General features: G+C 37.6%; 1 protein-coding gene and 1 non-coding gene across 2 annotated transcripts; both read right to left on the reverse strand.

Moving 5' to 3' along the window:
- Positions 1 to 2,936: 2,936 nt before the first annotated feature.
- LOC112866230 (small nucleolar RNA SNORA18) lies at positions 2,937 to 3,073 on the reverse strand. The gene has a single exon (XR_003224085.2). It is a non-coding gene; the product is annotated as a small nucleolar RNA SNORA18 (small nucleolar RNA).
- A 2,554-nt stretch (positions 3,074 to 5,627) lies between these two features.
- LOC112865248 (olfactory receptor 4C16-like) lies at positions 5,628 to 6,560 on the reverse strand. The gene has a single exon (XM_086679388.1). The coding sequence runs from the start codon at positions 6,558 to 6,560 to the stop codon at positions 5,628 to 5,630; it is 933 nt and encodes a 310-aa protein (XP_086535514.1).
- Positions 6,561 to 19,320: the final 12,760 nt, after the last annotated feature.

Genomic DNA, 19,320 nt, shown 5'->3' on the forward strand with positions numbered 1-19,320 from the left:
TTGGTAAGTTGACTTTTAGTTATATGTTTGGATCTGATCTAATCCCTAAAGTTCTTTACAAACAGAGAACTTTTCCTGACTGGCAACGGAAAAGTTAAAAAGATTCAAAGTACAATCGGAAAAAAATGCACCATTCCTGTCTTTGAAGACAGAGGGAGCACATGCAGAGACCTCTGGAAACTGAGAGTCACCCCCCCACCCCCACCCCCGCCCTGACTGCAAGCTAGGAAATTTCTGGACACCAGAGACTCCATTTTGAAGTTCCATTTTCCTTTCTAACTAATTAACTCTTAAACTGGGCCATCGCGTCATTGTTTTACATGTAGTTGCTCGTAAAATCCAACAAAACAACTGTCACTCAGATTATAAAACTGTTGGCAAGAAGTTTATGAGAACAAGAAAATTAACTACAGCATGGCGGGAATAGTTTTGTTTACCACCATCAGTAGAATCATCAATTAGATAGTAATCAAAAGCTGTTCCACCTCAGCATCATTTTTTTCCCTCCTGTTTTTTTTATCTAAATCATGTGATTTTAGTCCCTCCTTCTTTCTCATAAAAACCTCTTGCTTCCCCCCTCCCCCACTTTTCCTGGTTCCACCAAAATCTGTACTACCCAAATTGCAATTCTGAGACCTCAAATAAAGGCCTGTGTACTTTTTCAGGTGTCCTCCTCTTCTCACTTGCAACAATAATGAGGGGACCTTGACAAGACAAGGTCTATTGCTCATAAGTCACAGAGGGTACATCACATACCTGCATGATGGCGAAAAGAGAGGATAAAAAAAGCAGAGAGGGAAAGGATAGGACTTGAGGTCCCTGGGTGGGGAAAAATACATATTTGGGAACAATGCTGGGAGCCTCTGACCACAGCCAACTCCCTCAAGCACAAGGTTCCTTTTTAAAATGTAAGACACTGGGGCGCCTGGGTGGCTCAGTCGGTTAAGCAGCCGACTTCGGCTCAGGCCATGATCTCGCGGTCTGTGAGTTCGAGCCCCGCATCAGGCTCTGTGCTGACAGCTCAGAGCCTGGAGCCTGTTTCAGATTCTGTGTCTCCCTCTCTCTGACCCTCCCCCATTCATGCTCTGTCTCTCTCTGTCTCAAAAATAAATAAACGTAAAAAAAAAAAAATTGAAAAAAAATAAAATAAAATGTAAGACACCACCAACTCCCACTCAGGTTTCCCTCAGGAATTTGACAAAAGACCTAACTAAAAATGAGTAGTAGACAATAAAATGTAAGACCCACAAGGAATGATATGGCCCTAGACCACCCCTTGTACAATGGAAACGAGCCAATCAAAATGGGATAACCAGACATTTAGAGTTACCTAGACAATAGGTGCAGGACCTGAGAGGAAACAAAGGAGAATGAAGCAGGGGTCTGGGCGGGGGAGAGGGGGACCAAAAATGTGTAAAACAAAGACCCTTGCCTATAGTCGCAAGCATTCACTTTCAGATGTCCCTCTCTGCAAAGAGAGTGTTCATACTATTCTTCCTTTCTCATCTTATACTCTAATAAACTTTTGCCTGCTGCTCATTTTCATTCTTCGAAGCAGCAAGACAACAAATCCTGGGTACCGAGGTAAAAAATCCTGCAACACCTGGGGCCACACAGTTTGGTTACAGGTACAGAGACAGAGAGAGAGGCAGAAAGAGCTTGCTAGTCTGAGGTTCTGCCTTTACTGGGGTCAAGAGTGGAGTACCCAGGGTTTGGAGGTGCACTACTGGTGAATTTAAAACATGAGCGGAAATTTTTTTTTTAACTAATTAATTAAATTTAAAAAGGTTGCCTGGTTGGCTCAGTCAATTGAGCGTCCAACTCTCGATTTCTGCTCAGGTCACGATCCCAGGATTGTGGGTAGAGCCCAGTGTTATAGGCTCTGCACTGAGCACGGAACTTGCTTGAGAGCCTCTCTTTCCCTCTGCCTTTGCCCCCTCCTCCATTTATGCAAGCTCTTTCTCTCTCTGAAAATAAATAGAAAATAAATAAAACATAAGAGTGGGATTAAAGTATGGGAAGGAAAACACAGGGCCACTCAAATGGTCAGTTATAAGCCACACAGGGCTTTCCAAAGGAGGAGTTCATAGGCCAGGCAGCCTGGCTCTCCACCTCATTGTGTAGTTGGTAGGCATTGTGTTCATTTTAGATGGGATGTGTTCGAAATGGATGTCTCAGCAATCAAAGCTTAATATCATCGTAATCAAAAAAGCCAATTGTCAGGCGCTTACACTACTTTGAACTAAGGTAACACTCTGAGGTACTGGGGATGAAGACTCCGACATAACTTCTTCTTGTGGGACACATTATGGTTGTTTTGCCATTCGGTTATCACAAACCACAGTTTTGAGTCGCTATGAACAGCTGTGTACAAGTTGTTGTGTCAACATAGGTTTTCATTTCTCTGAGAGAAATGCCCGGAAGTACAGTGGATAGATTGTATGCAAAATTTTAGTTAACGTACAGTGCAATATTAGGTGGCAAGCTGCATCGAGAACAGTGTATTATCACTGAAAGGAAGTTATACCATTCTGCAACACACGTGGAGAGGTGCTTAAGAGCACTTGTAATAAAGATGCTTCTAAGAATGCTAAAAGCACAAACATAAAAATCACACACACATACATACACACATACCCTATGCTCAACCCTCAGTTGCCATGTCCAGCTGCAATCCTTCTAGTTGGACTTAGTTTATCTCCAGTTGAATATGGACGCACTGATGACTTCCCGATGGTATACTTTTCCACCCAGAAACTTTGGGATCTAATTTCTTCACGCAATTTACATTAGGGCCCCCTGAATAAGAACTGAGTTTCCTTCTTATTCACCCCTCAACTAGCACACCCAAGACTAATACAAACTTTGAGGATATGCTAATACCTAATATTTAAAACATAAATAGATAAAAGGTAAGTCTTTTGTGCTTTTAGAAGCTACATCTTATAGTTCTTTTCCACAGACCAAACAAATAAATTCCGTGAGTAAAGCAAACAACATAGTTATTTGACGAGGCATCTCCAATGATGTGGGTCTGCAGGAAAAAAAAAAACCCATCAGGATAGACCTCAACTCCAGACTTCTGCTTCACCACTCTTAGATAACATTTCCCCATCATGAAGTGCTCCCGTAGGTCACACGTGTACATAGAGACCATAGAAGCTTATAATGCCCTCATGTATGACATGTCCTTCCAGAGCAAGACTGGATTTTCCTGCTTGGACTTCCCTGTGACTTGCAGCTGGTTAGATGTTTGGAAGCAATGAGGACTATAAAAGGAAGCTCAAGAGGAAACCAAATATCATTTTTTGACAACTTGTACAGATGAGATCATCACAAGGTGTCTAGGCTAGAGAAGAGTGTCGTTTCTCCTCTTTTGAGGGAGACAGGGCTACTTGTGACAACCAAGAGGATGAAAGATAATCTGTGCTTTCATAGTTCTCACTCTTTCCCCACACAAATGTGTCTACTTTCGATGTCAGAGTCCCACTCTTTCCCCATAAGAACACTGACTTAAAAAAATATCCTGGTGAGGTTGCACACTCCGTCAGCTTTGCAATTCCACCATCTTTATTACAAAATTCGGAATTGGAATTAGATCATACACTCTGTTGGCAAGAGATGTGGTGATGGTAGCCACGGGAGCTCCATATTAGAAGCATGTCCAGAAGACATGTTGGATAGAGTGTCTCTGGGGAGGCACCTAAATTGGATCCAACGTACACCCCTTTTCATATTTTCCTTGCCTTGAAATAGAACAGGACTTTAACTAAAACTCTGCCAACTAGAATCTACTCATGTGTAAACCTTCCAAGAGCAAAATCAGCAGCTGCAATCAATGATAAACTGCTTGAGATGGATAAACTCTGGATCTGAAAAATAAAAGTGATGTATATACGCCACTAGTGTTCATTGTGGAATTCACAGAGGGAATTCCATTCCCACACAGAGAAATAAATAACTTTTTTTCAAGCCAAGAAGTTCTTTTTTTTATTTTTTATTTTTTTCATTTTAATTAGGTTCCACACCCAGGATGGGGCTTAAACTTACAAGTCAGATATCAAGAGTCACATGTTCTACTGACTGAGTCAGCCAGGTACCCCTCAAGCTAAGTAGTTCTAACATTCCTGGTGCAACAAATTGAATACAAATTCAGTAATCTTAACATAATTTAGTAGTTTATAAATAAAAATATGTTTGAAATAAACAATAATACTCATGTTAAATTTTCTATATGGATAAAAATACAAATAAGAAAACAGGTTGAAATTGGAAAGATTCTTAGTGATCATATACTTCGATAGTGCAATGTTGTCAGATGGTGACAAAAGTGACGGATGGTAATATCCCTCTCTACTGCATACAGTTTTCACCCAAAAATCTCAGTCCCTCTAAATTACCATCATTTTTGGATTATATTAAAACTCACTAAAATAATTCATATCTGTGATGTAGCTATATCTGTCTCAAAGCCTAAAGAGACTCATCTGAGTTATGACATTCTTTCTTTATCAGTTATTATATTCAGATTCCTTATTTCAACCATCAACTGCTTGTACACTTTACTTCTAGCACACATGAATATATCTACTTAATTTGGGACACCTATGCTACAACCATAATACCTTAGCAGTATAAAAAATTATTATAGGGGCGCCTGGGTGGCGCAGTCGGTTAAGCATCCGACTTCAGCCAGGTCACGATCTCGCGGTCCGTGAGTTCAAGCCCCGCGTCAGGCTCTGGGCTGATGGCTCAGAGCCTGGAGCCTGTTTCCCATTCTGTGTCTCCCTCTCTCTCTGCCCCTCCCCCGTTCATGCTCTGTCTCTCTCTATCCCAAAAATAAATAAACGTTGAAAAAAAAATTTTTTTTAATTATTATAATTTGTGTGACTCAAGAAAAACTTAATGCTTCTATAAATCAGGAGGGACAATTTTAGAAGCAAAAAGTTTTTACAAAAAGAATAATAATCTGAGTACAACCCCAACAGTCAGAACCTTCCTAAGGTGAAAAGATTCCTTCAGAAGGGTGAATATTCACACTGTGTTCTGTCACTGTTCTAGAAGGATCTAGATAAATAGGAGAAGAATTCAAAGTATAACCCCCCAAAATAGAAAGGAGATTACCCTAGATTATAGATTATCCCTTAAAACACAAAGATTTTATTATTATTTGAATCTGGTGCTTTCTGCTTAGTCATGAAGAACAAACAAGTTTAAGGTCTATGATCAGAAATTATGCGATTCAACAGTTTAATTAAGAGAGCCAATTGAAACAGAAAAAACCTTCCAGGCTGTGGTTATAAGCATATAAAAGTGTAACTATAAACAGAAGTCAACATGAAGAAGGGCATGGAAAGCACCATATCAAGATTACAGTGATACTAGGCAGTCAAGAAGGCAGAGGCACAGCTGAACATCTAAGGCACGAGTCTTTCCACGGTTGTTTGTACCTGGTGCTGTCTCTTCCTCTCCATGAAACTGACTCAACACTAACCAGTGTGTATTTTCATTCCTGAAGGAATTAATTCTCATACCTCTTGATTATGGTAACATCACAATAAAAAGATAACATTCTCTGTAGACTTCTAGGCAAATCCAGACTATGAAGAAAATTTTGAAGATCCCATTCATCTTTTGTCATCTAAGATTAACTTCTTCTTCCATAACTTCCTCATGGCGTTTTTCACTTCTGCATTCCTCAGCGTGTAAATCAGAGGATTGATCAAAGGTGTTCCAAGTGTATAAAATACAGCTATCATCTTATCCATGGGGAAGGTGGTTGCAGGGCGTGTGTATATAAATATGCAAGGACCGAAGAACAAGATGACCACAATGATGTGGGAGACACAGGTGGAGAGGGCTTTTCTCCTCCCTTCAGCACTGTGGTTTCTCAGAGAATACAAGATATTAACATAGGAGCACATCAGCATGACAAAACTCAGGGTACAAATGGCCCCGCTATTGGACACCAAGAGTAGATTGATTACGTAAGTGTCTGTACAGGCGAGTCTCAACAATGGCTGCAAGTCACAAAAATAGTGATCGATCACATTGGGACCACAGAAGGGTAAACTCAAGGCCAGAAAAATCTGAGCTAAAGAATGTACACAGGACCCCACCCAGGCCATAGCCACCAGCACAGCACAGACCCGTTGACTCATGATGGTTGTGTAGTGCAGGGGCTTACAGATGGCCACATAGCGGTCAGCGGCCATGAGGATAAGAATGAAGATCTCCAGGCAGCCAAAGAAATGGAATGAGAAGACCTGTATCATGCACTCACTGAAAGAGATAGTGCTCTTCTTCAAAAAGGCATCCACAATCATTCTAGGGGCTACGGAACTACAGAAACAGGTGTCAGATAAGGACAAGTGGAAAAGGAAAAAGTACATTGGACTCCCAAGGGCCCGGCTGGTCTTGATAGTAGTAATGATCAGAAAGTTACCCAGCAATGTCCCCAAATAGAAAAGCAAGAAAGTGACAAACACTATTTTCTTCCTAACAGGATCCTGGGTCAACCCAAGGAGAATGAACTCTGTCACATTATTATTCAGCCGCATGATTTCGCGAAAGAGGAGAAGGCTGAGTGGGAAGTGGTTGATCTACAAAAAAATAAAAGAATTAATTCATGGTGTGACGTGTGATTTTATGGACTATTTTAAGAAAAATAAATATTCTTCATCATGAATATTTTAGGGGTCGCTTCTTATAAGTCACTTCAACACTTTGTTCTTCAATTTATAATGAGAACTTCATAGGGTCATTTTAAGTCTCAAACAAGCTTGTTAAAGGTACACAAGCTTGTATACAAGCTTGAATCTAACTAAGTATACAATCCTTTAGATACAATCCTTTGTAGCATTTAAATGATTCTGTGTAATTTGGACCATTCAATGAATACAACGTGAAAAGACATGGGTCAATTTTATTAACTTCATTATTTTTTCATATTTAATAAATCTTCAGGCACACGTTTTGATGGTGTATTACCTGGCATTTTGGATATATTTGACTGCTGCTGGAGGTTATAAATATAAAATCATAATATAAATATAAAATCACAACCCACTTTCATACCATAAAGAACATCTTTATGCAACTATTTATCACCATATATTTGTTATACATATTTATATAAATGTATAATTTTATAAATATGTAATATATTATCCTTCACTGAATTTCTCCCAGATATTACAACTTGAAAAGAGGAACAGGAAATACTTATAGCCTCTAAATAATATGCTATTACCATAAAACACCCTTACAATATTTAGTATTTTGCACACACTAATGCAGACAAGTGATAAAATGGTCTTTGATAGTAAATAATCACTTAAATAGCTGCATTTCTATTTCCTCCCCTCCCTCCCACTTCTGAAAAGCATCTGTTAGAGGACCCCAAGTCCCCAAGGTTACATATAAATGAAAGGGGGTATTATTCCTCAATAGTTCATGTTTACAATAATCCAAATTTAGCTTAAGCACTTTGGATTCTGAGATCTTTTGGAAAGATGTCACCAGGCAGTTCATGTAGGACCAGATCATGACTGTAAATCCCAGTAGAGTTTGTACTATCCAGGTACTGAAAATCTGATGTCTTTTTAACAGAGTGCAGACTCTGAAGAGGGAGAGAGATATAGACAAGAGAAATAGTAAATAAATAATAACTGACTTCATTCAATTTGTTTTCTGTCCTGGAAAAGTCAATGATCATTCAGCTTTGAAATTTCATTCCGTTGAAATGAAGATATCTTTTTTCAAATCTGGAAAAAAAAAAAAGATTACCATTGGCTTCACTTCCAAGAACAAAATGTTTTCTTTAGCTCTTTCCTGTCAAGATCCTTTTGAAAGGGACACTACATGCAAGTAAAAATATAAACTTAAATGTGATGTATTTAAGTATAATTTGGAAGACTTATTTATCCCATTGTGTTCCTCCTCAAACTCATCCATACCTTCAATACTCTGTCTTGAAAGTTGTGAGCTTCCAAAGCACAGATGGACTAAATAGAAAATTTCCTTTATATATTTGTTTCTCTGCCTTGGTAAGGTTACTTCTCCCCAACATACTTGAAATGTAACTTATCTTCTTCCAAATCAACTTTCAGGATGGGGCACCTAGGTGGCTCAGTTGGTTGGGTATCTGACTCTTGGTTTCAACTCAGGTCATGATCTATGGTTCGTGAGTTCAAGACCCACATCAGGCTGTGTGCTGACAGTGTGGAGACTGCATGGGATTCTCTCTCTCAAAAATAAATGAATGAACTTAAAAAAAAAATACTACTCTCAGGAAAGTGTCTGATGAAGTTATTTCCTTTAGAATTCCAGATTTTTTTTTAATTCTCTTTGGACTGTGTAGTCTTTGGCAAAGATCTTAAACCACAAGGGAAATGAGTCTTGGTGTCATAGTCAGTACAATAAGCTCATTCTTTCCTTAGTTATTTAAAAGACGTCCATTGTAAAATATTTGTACTTAAAAATATAGCCCATGATTGTGACCACTAAAACAAGATTATTTACACACGTGGACATGTATTTTTAAGATAAATTAAGAATCAGAGGGGCACCTGGATGGCTCAGTTGGTTAAGCATCTGACTCTTGATTTCTGCTCAAGTCATGATCCTGGAGTCCAGGGATCGATCCCTGTGACAAACTCCTCAATGAGTATGAAGATTCTCTCTCTCTCTTCTGCCCCTCCTCCACTTGCATGCTCTCATTCTCTCTCTCTCTCTCTCTCACTCTCGCTCTCTCTCTCTCAATAAAAAAATTAAAAAGAATTATAAATACAAATGGTTTCATTAACTTGTTAATAACTGTGAGTTCTAATCAAATATTTAATCAAGAGTTTAATCAATAATCTCCTCCTTCCTGGAATGTCATTTCGTTTCTAGCTACTTCAATTGTCTCAAAACTTCAGGACCCAAATGCTAAGTAATATCCTCTGAAGGCCTTTAGTAATTATTTTGTGATAAGAGAAATTATTACTCCTTTTCTCTAAGGACATCCTTTATAGCTTTTCTTATAATGTTACATACCATGCTTAAATTCTGTTACATGAGTGCTCTCTTTAGCTTCTTTCTTGGAATAAGAATCTCTGAAAACTATTCTCAGGATTTTATTCTGCACAGTTCCAAACCAGTGATTTGTACCATGTCCATAGTTAGTATTTTTAAATTAAAATTTCTCAATTAACTCTTAAATTATAATATTTATCTGATTATTTTGCACTATTCTGATCACAAAACATATTCACACCATTAATCTGCTGTGGTCTTGTATCTGTTATGTGTGGTAGACAGACAGATATGTTCTCAATTTATACATCCATGGAGAAAGCTGAGATCAATTTTTTAAAAAATTAGTAAGTGTGAATTAGGAGATATACTCTGAAGAGCACCACACACCCACATAAGATTTCGAGACCCTGACATCCATAAAAATGATTATGGATCTTAAACGTTCACCTTTTCACATGAACCCTTATCCCACGAAGCATTCAAGGAGAGCCGTACATTTTTCATATCTTCCTGCAATTGATGCATGTTTTTGTCCATGTTTTTGTGGACGACCATATCTCCATTTTTTCCCAAGCCATATTAACACCCTTCATCCATTTCTCCAAGGAATCTGACACAAAAACGGGGTTGCAATGATGTGGAGACAAAAATGGCACTAGTAAAATAGCACATCTTCTAATAACTACTGTACTTACCTCAATTTTTCAAACAAGTTTAGCCAACTTTAGAATGGCTACATTTGTCAGAACAGTAACGAACAAACTACATCTTGGATTTGGAGATGACAGAGAAGAGCTGAAAGGCACACAGAAAAAAAAAAAGTGGAGAAGAGATGAGGGTGGAATATGGACTGTCAGGTGGATCATTCTACACTAAAAATCTGTTTTACTACAGCATCCATGGTGAGAACCATTGCTTTCCTTGAGGTCTTTCTTCAACTACCCAACCCTCCCTGATTGGATTACACTAGACTTCTATCTTTGGGAGAATCTTTACACTCCTTTCTATGCAAAATCCACCATTTTCTGTGGGAAGGTTAACAGGTTGTCCCCATATTCTTTATCCTTTAAGTTCCCAGACTGAAGAAGGATAAAATGAAACCCTCCCACATATATGGTGCACCTTTCATCATACCATTTTGCGTGTAGCAAGTTAAACCCTTACCATCTTATTTTGGAAACACACACAGAGTAATCATTCTATACTGTGATGTACGAGTGTCTATTTAAAACCGTCACCTGGAGATGGGAAAGCAGCATTCTCCAGAAGCTGTCAGGGTCACTGTCGCTACTGACCTTTTCTCTAATTTCTCACCAGGCGTACATAAGCTCTTCACACTTTAAAATCCATCCCGAGGACTTATCCTACTCAGCTACCTTACGTGAAAAGCACTGGTGAACTTTTCTACATTCTGCCATCTCAAGAAACTCTTAAGACATGAAATTAATCCTTCTATCCCTACACAGAAATGAAAAGCCACACATAGGTTTTCACATACCTGGTACTCATAAACTATTTGTTGAGTGTCAAAGATGGTTTTATTCCAAAGCTTCTTTTTATTTTTATTTATTTGCTATATTAAGAGTAAATTTTGAAAAAAAAAAATCTTTTTTTTTTCATGTTCCTTTTTTGGAGGAAGTGGGAGCAATAGCCACAAGATGTATGGAAATATATTTTTAAATATGTTGGATTATTCTATAACTATGCTTCTTTGAGTATAAATATATAAGTAATCTGTCCCTTATCTGTCAGAACACTAAAAATTATTAGTGTCAAATATTTCCATCCCTATTTGAAAACAGCCTTCCCATAGAACATTGAAAAAAAGATGCCCTTTCTGCATCCCAGAAGGAATATTTTAAGACATAAAGATATAAAATATTAGCACCCTAGAGAATACTATTCCCTAAAGTTTTCCTTTCTTTGTTAATCAGAAACATCCCAAATGTTGTAATACATTTAACTTTTGGTTCATCCATTTAGTCCATAGAAGAATAAGTTAACCTTCCCCAGACTCAGGAACCAAATACAGACAAGGATTTGGTAGTATTAGATGCCTCGGGCTAACCAAAGATACAGAGAAAAAATAGGAAAATACAAATTAATGGTGCTAAACAATAGGAAGAAGAGAAAACAGTGTCCTTAGCAAAAGAGAATGCGGGTCTCCAAGAAACTACTCGAATCCCACTCAGTGCTCTTACTTACCTTTCTGTGCTTTAGTAGACAAGCTTTTCTAGCCCTTGCAATTTATTTGCAAGTACAATCCAGGGAAGGAAATACGGTGTCCTGAAACCAGAGGTTCTGTTCTGTGTGTTATAGCCATCCCCCAACAAAGAACCACAGATTTGTAGCAAATGATCTGAAGATTAGTATGTATACTGAATAGATATCTCATGTTTTTCAAATTCATTTCCATTGGTTTTGCTAACCAATTGTTAGTAAAAAAAACACTTATAAAGTTAGTTCATTTTATTCGAATAATTTTACTTCACCAAATATATATTGAATGTCTTTTATACACTATCTTTTTGTGACTTTACATAAGTTGTATCTTTTCATTTACCCAACTAAGTAGGTATTAACAATGACATTTTGTATGGAAAAACAAAACAAAACTAAAACTCACGGAAGTTAAGCAGTTTGTCAGGTTACAAATTTAGTAATTCAAGGTAGAGATCTCTTTTAATGACTCTCTTTTTTCATAGTTTTCCTCATTCCACACATTTTCCTGACACCAGCCAAATTGAAAACCAGGAAGTATTAGAAAGTGATGATAAGGGAAATTTCTAGTGGCTAACAACGATATCTCAGGTTGAGGCATTTAGAATTAATAATAAAATAACGAGAATAGCTTGATATACAGCTATTTCATATACAAATGTATATTTCATATACAAATGAAAATTCTCAGTAGGCACTTGGATTTTTTTTTTTAAGTATGAATTTCAAGTTAGGACTGTAGAAGTAGATTTTGGTGTTATTACCATTAAATGATAATTTAAATCAAGAGATTGGGTGAGGTCACACCCTCCCCCCACCCCACCCTGCAAAAACAAAAACAAACAAACAAAAAAACCAGGTAGATGCTTTGGAGAAGTGAGCCAGCTACAAAATGAAGGGTTATATCAACACTTAAAAGAATACCTGAAAATTCTGATTGAAATGATCAGTTACTGAGAAATTAAAAATAGGAAAATTTTGCATGAGAACTAGAAACCAAGAAAGAATTCCTATTTTATTCTTCAAATTCTTCACAAGTTCCATAAACTTTATTTTTGTAATTGTTTTCTTAAAATAGGCTCTACACCCAACATGGGGCTTGAACTCATGACCCTGAGATCATGAGTTGGATGTTCTACCAACTGTGCCAGCCAAGCACCCAAATTCCACAAAGTATATACTCATTGAGGGTGGGGATTACAACTATCTTGTTCTCCACCAAATCTACTAATAAACATTTATAAAGAGAAGTTCATAGTAGGCTTTAAATACTAATAAATGAATGAGTGAATGAATGAATGAATGAATGAATAAAACAAATAAACCAAACTGAAAAAAGAATTTGGGTGATAATTTATAATTACTTATTCTGGGGGTTCCTGGATGGCTTACTTGGTTAAGCATCCGACTTCAGTTCAGGTCATGATCTCGTGATGTTCATGGTTCGTGAGTTCGAGCCCCGCATCAGGGTCTGTGCTGACAGCTCAGAGCCTGGAGCCTGCCTCAGATTCTGTGTCTCCCTATCTCTCTGCCTCTCCCCTGCTCATGCTCTGTCTCTCTCTGTCTCTCAAAAATAAATGAATGTTATAATTACTTCTTCTGAAAAATTACTTACATGGTGGTAGGTGAAATAAGTTGAAGAGATTCTTTCTGAACTACCATAAAACTACTAATTTGGAAGGACAGCAGATAGAAGTGAGGTCAGGTCTTGAGACCCAACAAATACTTCCCTAGGAGTCCCTCCACTGATGTGCCTCAGTAGCACTTAGAATCAAGAGCACTGAGACATTGAACCCCACTAAGCATGAAATGGGACTTTGAAAGCATCAGGTTGTCCTCATAATGGAGTGTGATACTTTTCATGATGGGATATGGAACGTAGCATCAATAAGATAGACCTTTGGTGGACATCTGCTGTTTTGCTGAAATATATGTAACACTTCTGCAGATACACCTTACCTGCCTCATAAAGATGTGCTATAAAAACTGTCTTAGTGGGTCCTGATGGATTCTTCCTGACAAGACTCCATTTTCCTTCTTTGTGAACCTTGATTTTCCTCTGAGGACCCACAGTATAAGAGTTACGAGTAGTGTTATTCCCCAAGGTAAGGAATATGGCTCCTATGTGGTCAATGAGAAAGTATTTCCCCCTGTTGTAATAACTGGGACAGGGATCTATTAGCAAATGAGAGGACTCAAAAATTTTGTTCAGACTATTGAGAAAAGTCATTTTTTTTTTCCTAATAGTTTCTGGAGTAGAGACCCAGAGTTGTTGCCTATGATCTTGTCATAAGTGGAAAGAGCGTGATGGAAAATGGAGCCAACACATAAGCAAGCAAAGTCAACAGATAAGCAGAAGAAACCCATCCCTATCATAAAATTTCAACTAGAATTTACCCATTTCCAAACTATTTTACCATCTTTTATTTTATTCATTTTATATTATTGCCTATTTACATTTATTTAAGTGACATAATGAATATTTACAAATTTAAATCTACCCCAAGATCAAAACTATTACCAATAATTAAATCCATTTTTGGCTCATTCCTTATCTTGTCCCCTGCTTCACCCTAAGTTAACCAGTAATCTGCTTTACTTAATATAAATGATCTTGCTTCTTAAAAAGAAAATATCTTTATCATATGTATATATATATATATATATATATATATATATATATATATATGTATGTTTGTCAGTTTTTCCTGGTTTTGAATTTTAGACTATATGCAGACTTCTAGAAATTGTTTTATTTTTTATTCAACATGATGTATGCTACCAAGTTTTGTGTTGGCTTTTGAATGCAGTTGTCGATTCATTTTTATTGTCATAACATACTCTATTCTGTGGTTATTTCCACTGTTCTTACCCATTAACCTGTCAATGAATATTTGACTACTATGAACAATAACTACGAACATTTACAAACATGTGTCTTATGAGTGTAACTGGTAGCTTGTAAGATATGGCAATATTCAGCTTTACAAGATAATGTCATACATTTCCACAAGGGGTCCAGGAAATGCAATCAAACTATGTACCAAAAAGGGAGACAGAGAGAGATTGGAATATTTGTGAACAGATCTAATACCTCCACTTGATAAGCGAAGAATTAAGAAAAAAAAAAAAAGTTCTATTCTGTTGTTTTTGTTTTAATTAAAAACATGGATACATTTGTCATCCGTAAAAATCCAGGTCTATATTTTTCACTGTCAGTTTTGAAATGTCAGCTGGTGGGAGTGCCTGGGTGGCTCATTCAGTTGAGCATCCGACTTCGGCTCAGGTCATGATCTCACGGTTCATGAGTTCGAGACCCGCATCCGGCTCTGTGCTGACAACTCAGAGCCTGGAGCCTTCCTCGGATTCTGTGTTTCCCTGTCTCTCTTCCCCTCCCCCACTCGTGCTCTGTCTCTCTGTCTCAAAAATAAATAAACACTAAAAAAAGTTTTAAATGTCAATTGTTAGCAATATAATGGGACAGATGGTAGCTATACTCATGGTGAAAGTAGTAAAAAGTATAAACTTCTCAAATGAAAGTTGTACAACTGATATTAATGCGACATTGTGTGTCAACTATGCTCAAATAAAAAATGTCAATTATTAGACACATTATCCTTTCATATTTAGGATAAAATTTGTGAGCACTAAAATAGACTGATGTCTTGTGAAGAGAAGAGACTGTCTATGAGGCAGAATGTTTATTCATTAAACACTATTAAAAGATGTGATCTAGAAAGTTAGATTTGAGGTATATGATTGCACTTCATTAACAAGAAACATAAGTATAAAAATATTTCCATCTACTCCTACGTAGCTATATTAATTAAAGATAACTTGCAGGGGTTAGGAGTAGCATGGTAATGAATTTGGGAACTACATGATACCATAAAGTTCTTTGTTCCCTAGAATACAGCCTGGGTTCTAAAGTCTAGTCGAGTAGAATAAGATCTTCTGGGGGCGCCTGGGTGGCGCAGTCGGTTAAGCGTCCGACTTCAGCCAGGTCACGATCTCGCGGTCCGGGAGTTCAAGCCCCGCGTCAGGCCCTGGGCTGATGGCTCAGAGCCTGGAGCCTGTTTCCGATTCTGTGTCTCCCTCTCTCTCTGCCCCTCCCCCGTTCATGCTCTGTCTCTGTCCTAAAAATAAATAAACGTTGGAAAAAAAAAAATTAAAAAAAAAAAAAAAATAAGATCTTCTGCTTGGAAAATTAAAATGAGATGCATCATCTTTACTCTCTTATTGATAGGTTACAGAGCTCTTTAAATAGATGAACTTCCGGAACGTTGAGTCCTAAGTGGAACTGATGCCTTCTAATAGACTGCCTGTGGATACTTTAGACTATACACAAATTTTGTAAAAGTGAAAAACTCAGACTGCATAATTAAAATAGACTTATCTTCATCCTATTTCATAATTTAAAAACCCAATCTGAACAGGTAATGGGGATAGACGAATAGGTAAAGCACAGAGGATCCTTACGGCATTAAAAAAAAGTCTGTATGACACTCTAATGATGGATGTATGTCATTATACATCTGTCCAAACCCACAGAATGTGCAACACTAAGAGTGAACCTTAAGGCAAACTATAAATTTGGGGTGATTATGATGTGTCAGTGTCAGTTCAAGTGCAACAAACGTACAACTCTTGTAAAGGGATGTTGATAATGAGGACACTATGCAAGGGGGGGGGCAGCTAATATAGGGGAAATTTCTGTGTCTTCCTTTAAGTTTTGCCATGAACTTAAAAGTACTCTAAAAAAATAAAGTCTTTACTAAAATGCTTTACTAGCTGATATATACATACATATATGCCATGATTTTAACCAAGGTATAATCTGGGGGGTCAAGAGCTATACTAAGGCTATGACAACAATGCATTCTTTAGGTCAGCCTTACTTACAGATGCCGTGGCTAGCCCTGCCTTTGTCTTATGACACAGGGAAGGAAAAAGGGCATTCCCTGAGGCACGCAGCCAACTTTGGTCAATATCTCCTTCCAACGTGGTCTCTTGGTCTCCAAGGCTGATGCAATGCTTTAATTATTCAGAATTCTTGGTGCCAAAACCACTTCCACACTAACAGGCACGCACTTTTGTTTATCAGCTCCCCAGTGACAACTTCTTCTAGCAGCCAATGGATTCTTGGCAAGAAGCTTTGGAGCTGAATACTACTATGGAGCTACTGGAAAGGGCTCCTTCTAGCAGGCGCCAATTCCCCCAACATAATAAAAGATTCTCTGAAGACATTACATCAGCCACCTTGAATGGTATCTCTGTCTCCAGTGCCCTGCCCAGTCATGAACTGCAGCTGAGGCCTCCTTCCTTTCTTCCCATCCGTGAGCTGATGCCAACTCCCTGCCTTTACACAGAACATCTTCCTGTGATCACAATGCAAACAAAATTGCACTATTTTTTGTTCTGTTTTCTTGACTTAATCCGTCATGGATAGAGAAAGGAATTCCATTTTTTTCTTCTTGCCTCAAACTCATTAGTAAAATTATCTAATAGGACGAGCACAGTCCTGTAATATTTAAATTTTAATATTTAATTCTGAAATGTTTAAATCTATTAAAGTAGAAAATTTATCTTTTAAAATAATTTTTTTCTTTTTGTTTGGTTTGGACATTTGTAGAGAATGATGAACAATGAAGAGTCTTGATGGGACAAAGAAGAAAATTTCCCTCCAATGGGACAAAGAAGAAAATTTCCAAGGTAGGGTAGAGAGGAGAAAGAGAAGAAAGAAAAGTTAAGATGTAAGATACTGGATCAAGTTAGAAACACTGTCTTTGAAGGGAAGGAAAATACAAAACCACATGGGGATTCTAAATGTTCTATGTACCACTTCTGGTACCCACAAAGATTTCTGTCTAGATTGCTTCCCAGAAGGGCATGCTACAACAAAAACGGACCTGTGGCTCCCAACTACTAACATAAGACTAAGTAATTAACAATTGCCATGAGTTCTATTCTTACATGTTTTGATAAACTTGAAGCATACAAGGTATAATGAACAGATAAATCTCAAACACCTTGGATCATGGTAAGCTGATCCCTTCTGAGAACATGAGGCTGGCCTTTCTTAATCATTCAAGTTTTTCCACAAATACTCATAAGACTAGGAGAAGTTCCCAAAATATAAACCACAAAACCTTCTACTTCCTGTAATTTCAAGAAAATTAACACTTTTACTGTCCTTTTTTTCCTTCTCACTTCCCCTCAATCCTTAACTTTCCCATCTGCTTAATCTTGTTATGAAAGCCTTTCACTTCCAACTTTGATTCCAACTCAAGTCTGCTCTTGACTTCTGATCTTATCCTTGTGAGAGGCTCCAAGCTGATGTCACAGAGCCTGCTTAAGATTCTCTCTCTACCTCTCTTTCTGCACCTCTCCTACTCATTCTCTCTCTCTCTCTCTCTCTCAAATAAATAAATAAATAAGGGGTAAATATATGTGCAAAACAAATAATATGATTTCTATAGCAGCAAAAACCCACATTAACTTTTTTCTGTTTTGTTTTGTTTTTTTGTTTGTTCGTTTTTACTGTAGATGGTGGACTTTGTCATAAATAGGAGAATTTTATTTTAATACTTTCCCATCCAGGTACCAAATATTAAAGACCTAAACTTAAATGTCCTCTTGATACAGCTGCTACCTGCCTCCTAAATCCCCTGAGAGTTGTGTGCTGGCCCCCAGACTACAGCCACGAACCAGGCTAAAAGCTGAATGTGTTGTATTTTTTCTAATTTGTTTATTTAAATTCAAGTTAGTTAACACACAGCGTAGTATCGGTTTCAGGAGTCGAACCCAGTGATGCATCACTTCCATGTAACACCCACTGCTCATCCCAACAAGTGTCCTCCTTAATGCCCCTCGTTCATTTAGCCCGTTCTCCCACACACCTCCCATCCAGCAACACTCCAGGTTGTTCTCTGTTTTTAAGAGTCTCTTATGGTTCGCCTCCCTCTCCATTTTTATCTTATTTTTCCTTCCCTTCCCTTATGTACATCTGTGGTGTTTCTTAAATTTCACATATGATTGAAATTATATGATACTTGTCTTTCCCTGACTTATTTCACTTAGCATAATATACTCGAGTTCCATCCACATCTTGCAAATGGCAAGATTTCATTCTTTTAAAAAAATGCTTATTTATTTTAAGAGAGACAGCAGGCATGGAGGAGAGGCAGAGAGACAGGGACACAGAGAATCCCAAGCAGGCTCTTCACTGTCAGTGCAGAGCCAGACACGGTGCTTGATCTCACAAACTGTGAGATCATGACCTGAGTCGAAGCCAAGAGTCAAATGTTTAACCGACTGAGCCACCAAGGTGCCACAAGATTTCATTTCTTTACTGGTTATGGGCCTGTTCAAATTTTCGATTTATTCCTGCTTAAGTTTGGTAGTGTGTGATTTTCTAGGAATCTGTCAATTTCTTCCAGATTGTCCAGTTTTTTGGCATATAATTTTTCATAGTATTCTCTTCTAATTGTTTGTGTTTCTGTGGCGTTAGTTGTGATCCTTCCTCTTTCAGTTCTAAATTTTATCAGTTTGGGTCCTTTCTCTTTTCTTTTTGATAAGTCTGGCTAGCAACTTATCAATTTTTTCTTATTCTTTCAAAACACCAGCTTTTAGTTTTATTGATCTGTTCTACTGGATTTTTTTGTTTCTATATTGTTCATTTCTGTTCTAATCTTTGTTATTTTCCTTCTTCTGCTGGCTTAGACTTTATTGTTTGCCCCTTTTCTGGCACCTTGAGGAGGAAGTTTAGGTTGTGGACTTGGGAACTTTCTTGCTTCTTGAAGTAGACCTGAATTGCAATATACTTCCCTCTTAGGACTGCCTCTGCTGCATACCAAAGGGTTTGGTTTGTCATGTTTTCATTTTCATTTTCTCCCATGTATTTTTTATTTCTTCTTTAATTTCCTGGTTAACCCATTCATTGTTTAGTAGGATGTTCTTTAGCCTCCACCTATTTGAGGGCTTTTCAAATTTTTTTCTTGTTTGATTTCAAGTTTCATAGTGCTATGATCTGAAAATATGCATGGTATGATCTCAATCTTTTTGTATCTGTTCAGGGCT

The sequence above is a fragment of the Puma concolor genome, chromosome D1 (genome assembly GCF_028749965.1).
Source record: "Puma concolor isolate L17-30 chromosome D1, mPumCon1.1.hap2, whole genome shotgun sequence".
NCBI classification, from domain to species: Eukaryota; Metazoa; Chordata; class Mammalia; order Carnivora; family Felidae; genus Puma; species Puma concolor.

What these genes read in the sequence shown, in the direction of transcription:
- LOC112865248 (XM_086679388.1), bottom strand. Translation starts at nt 6,560, where the DNA reads ATGCGGCTGAATAATAATGTGACAGAGTTCATTCTCCTTGGGTTGACC.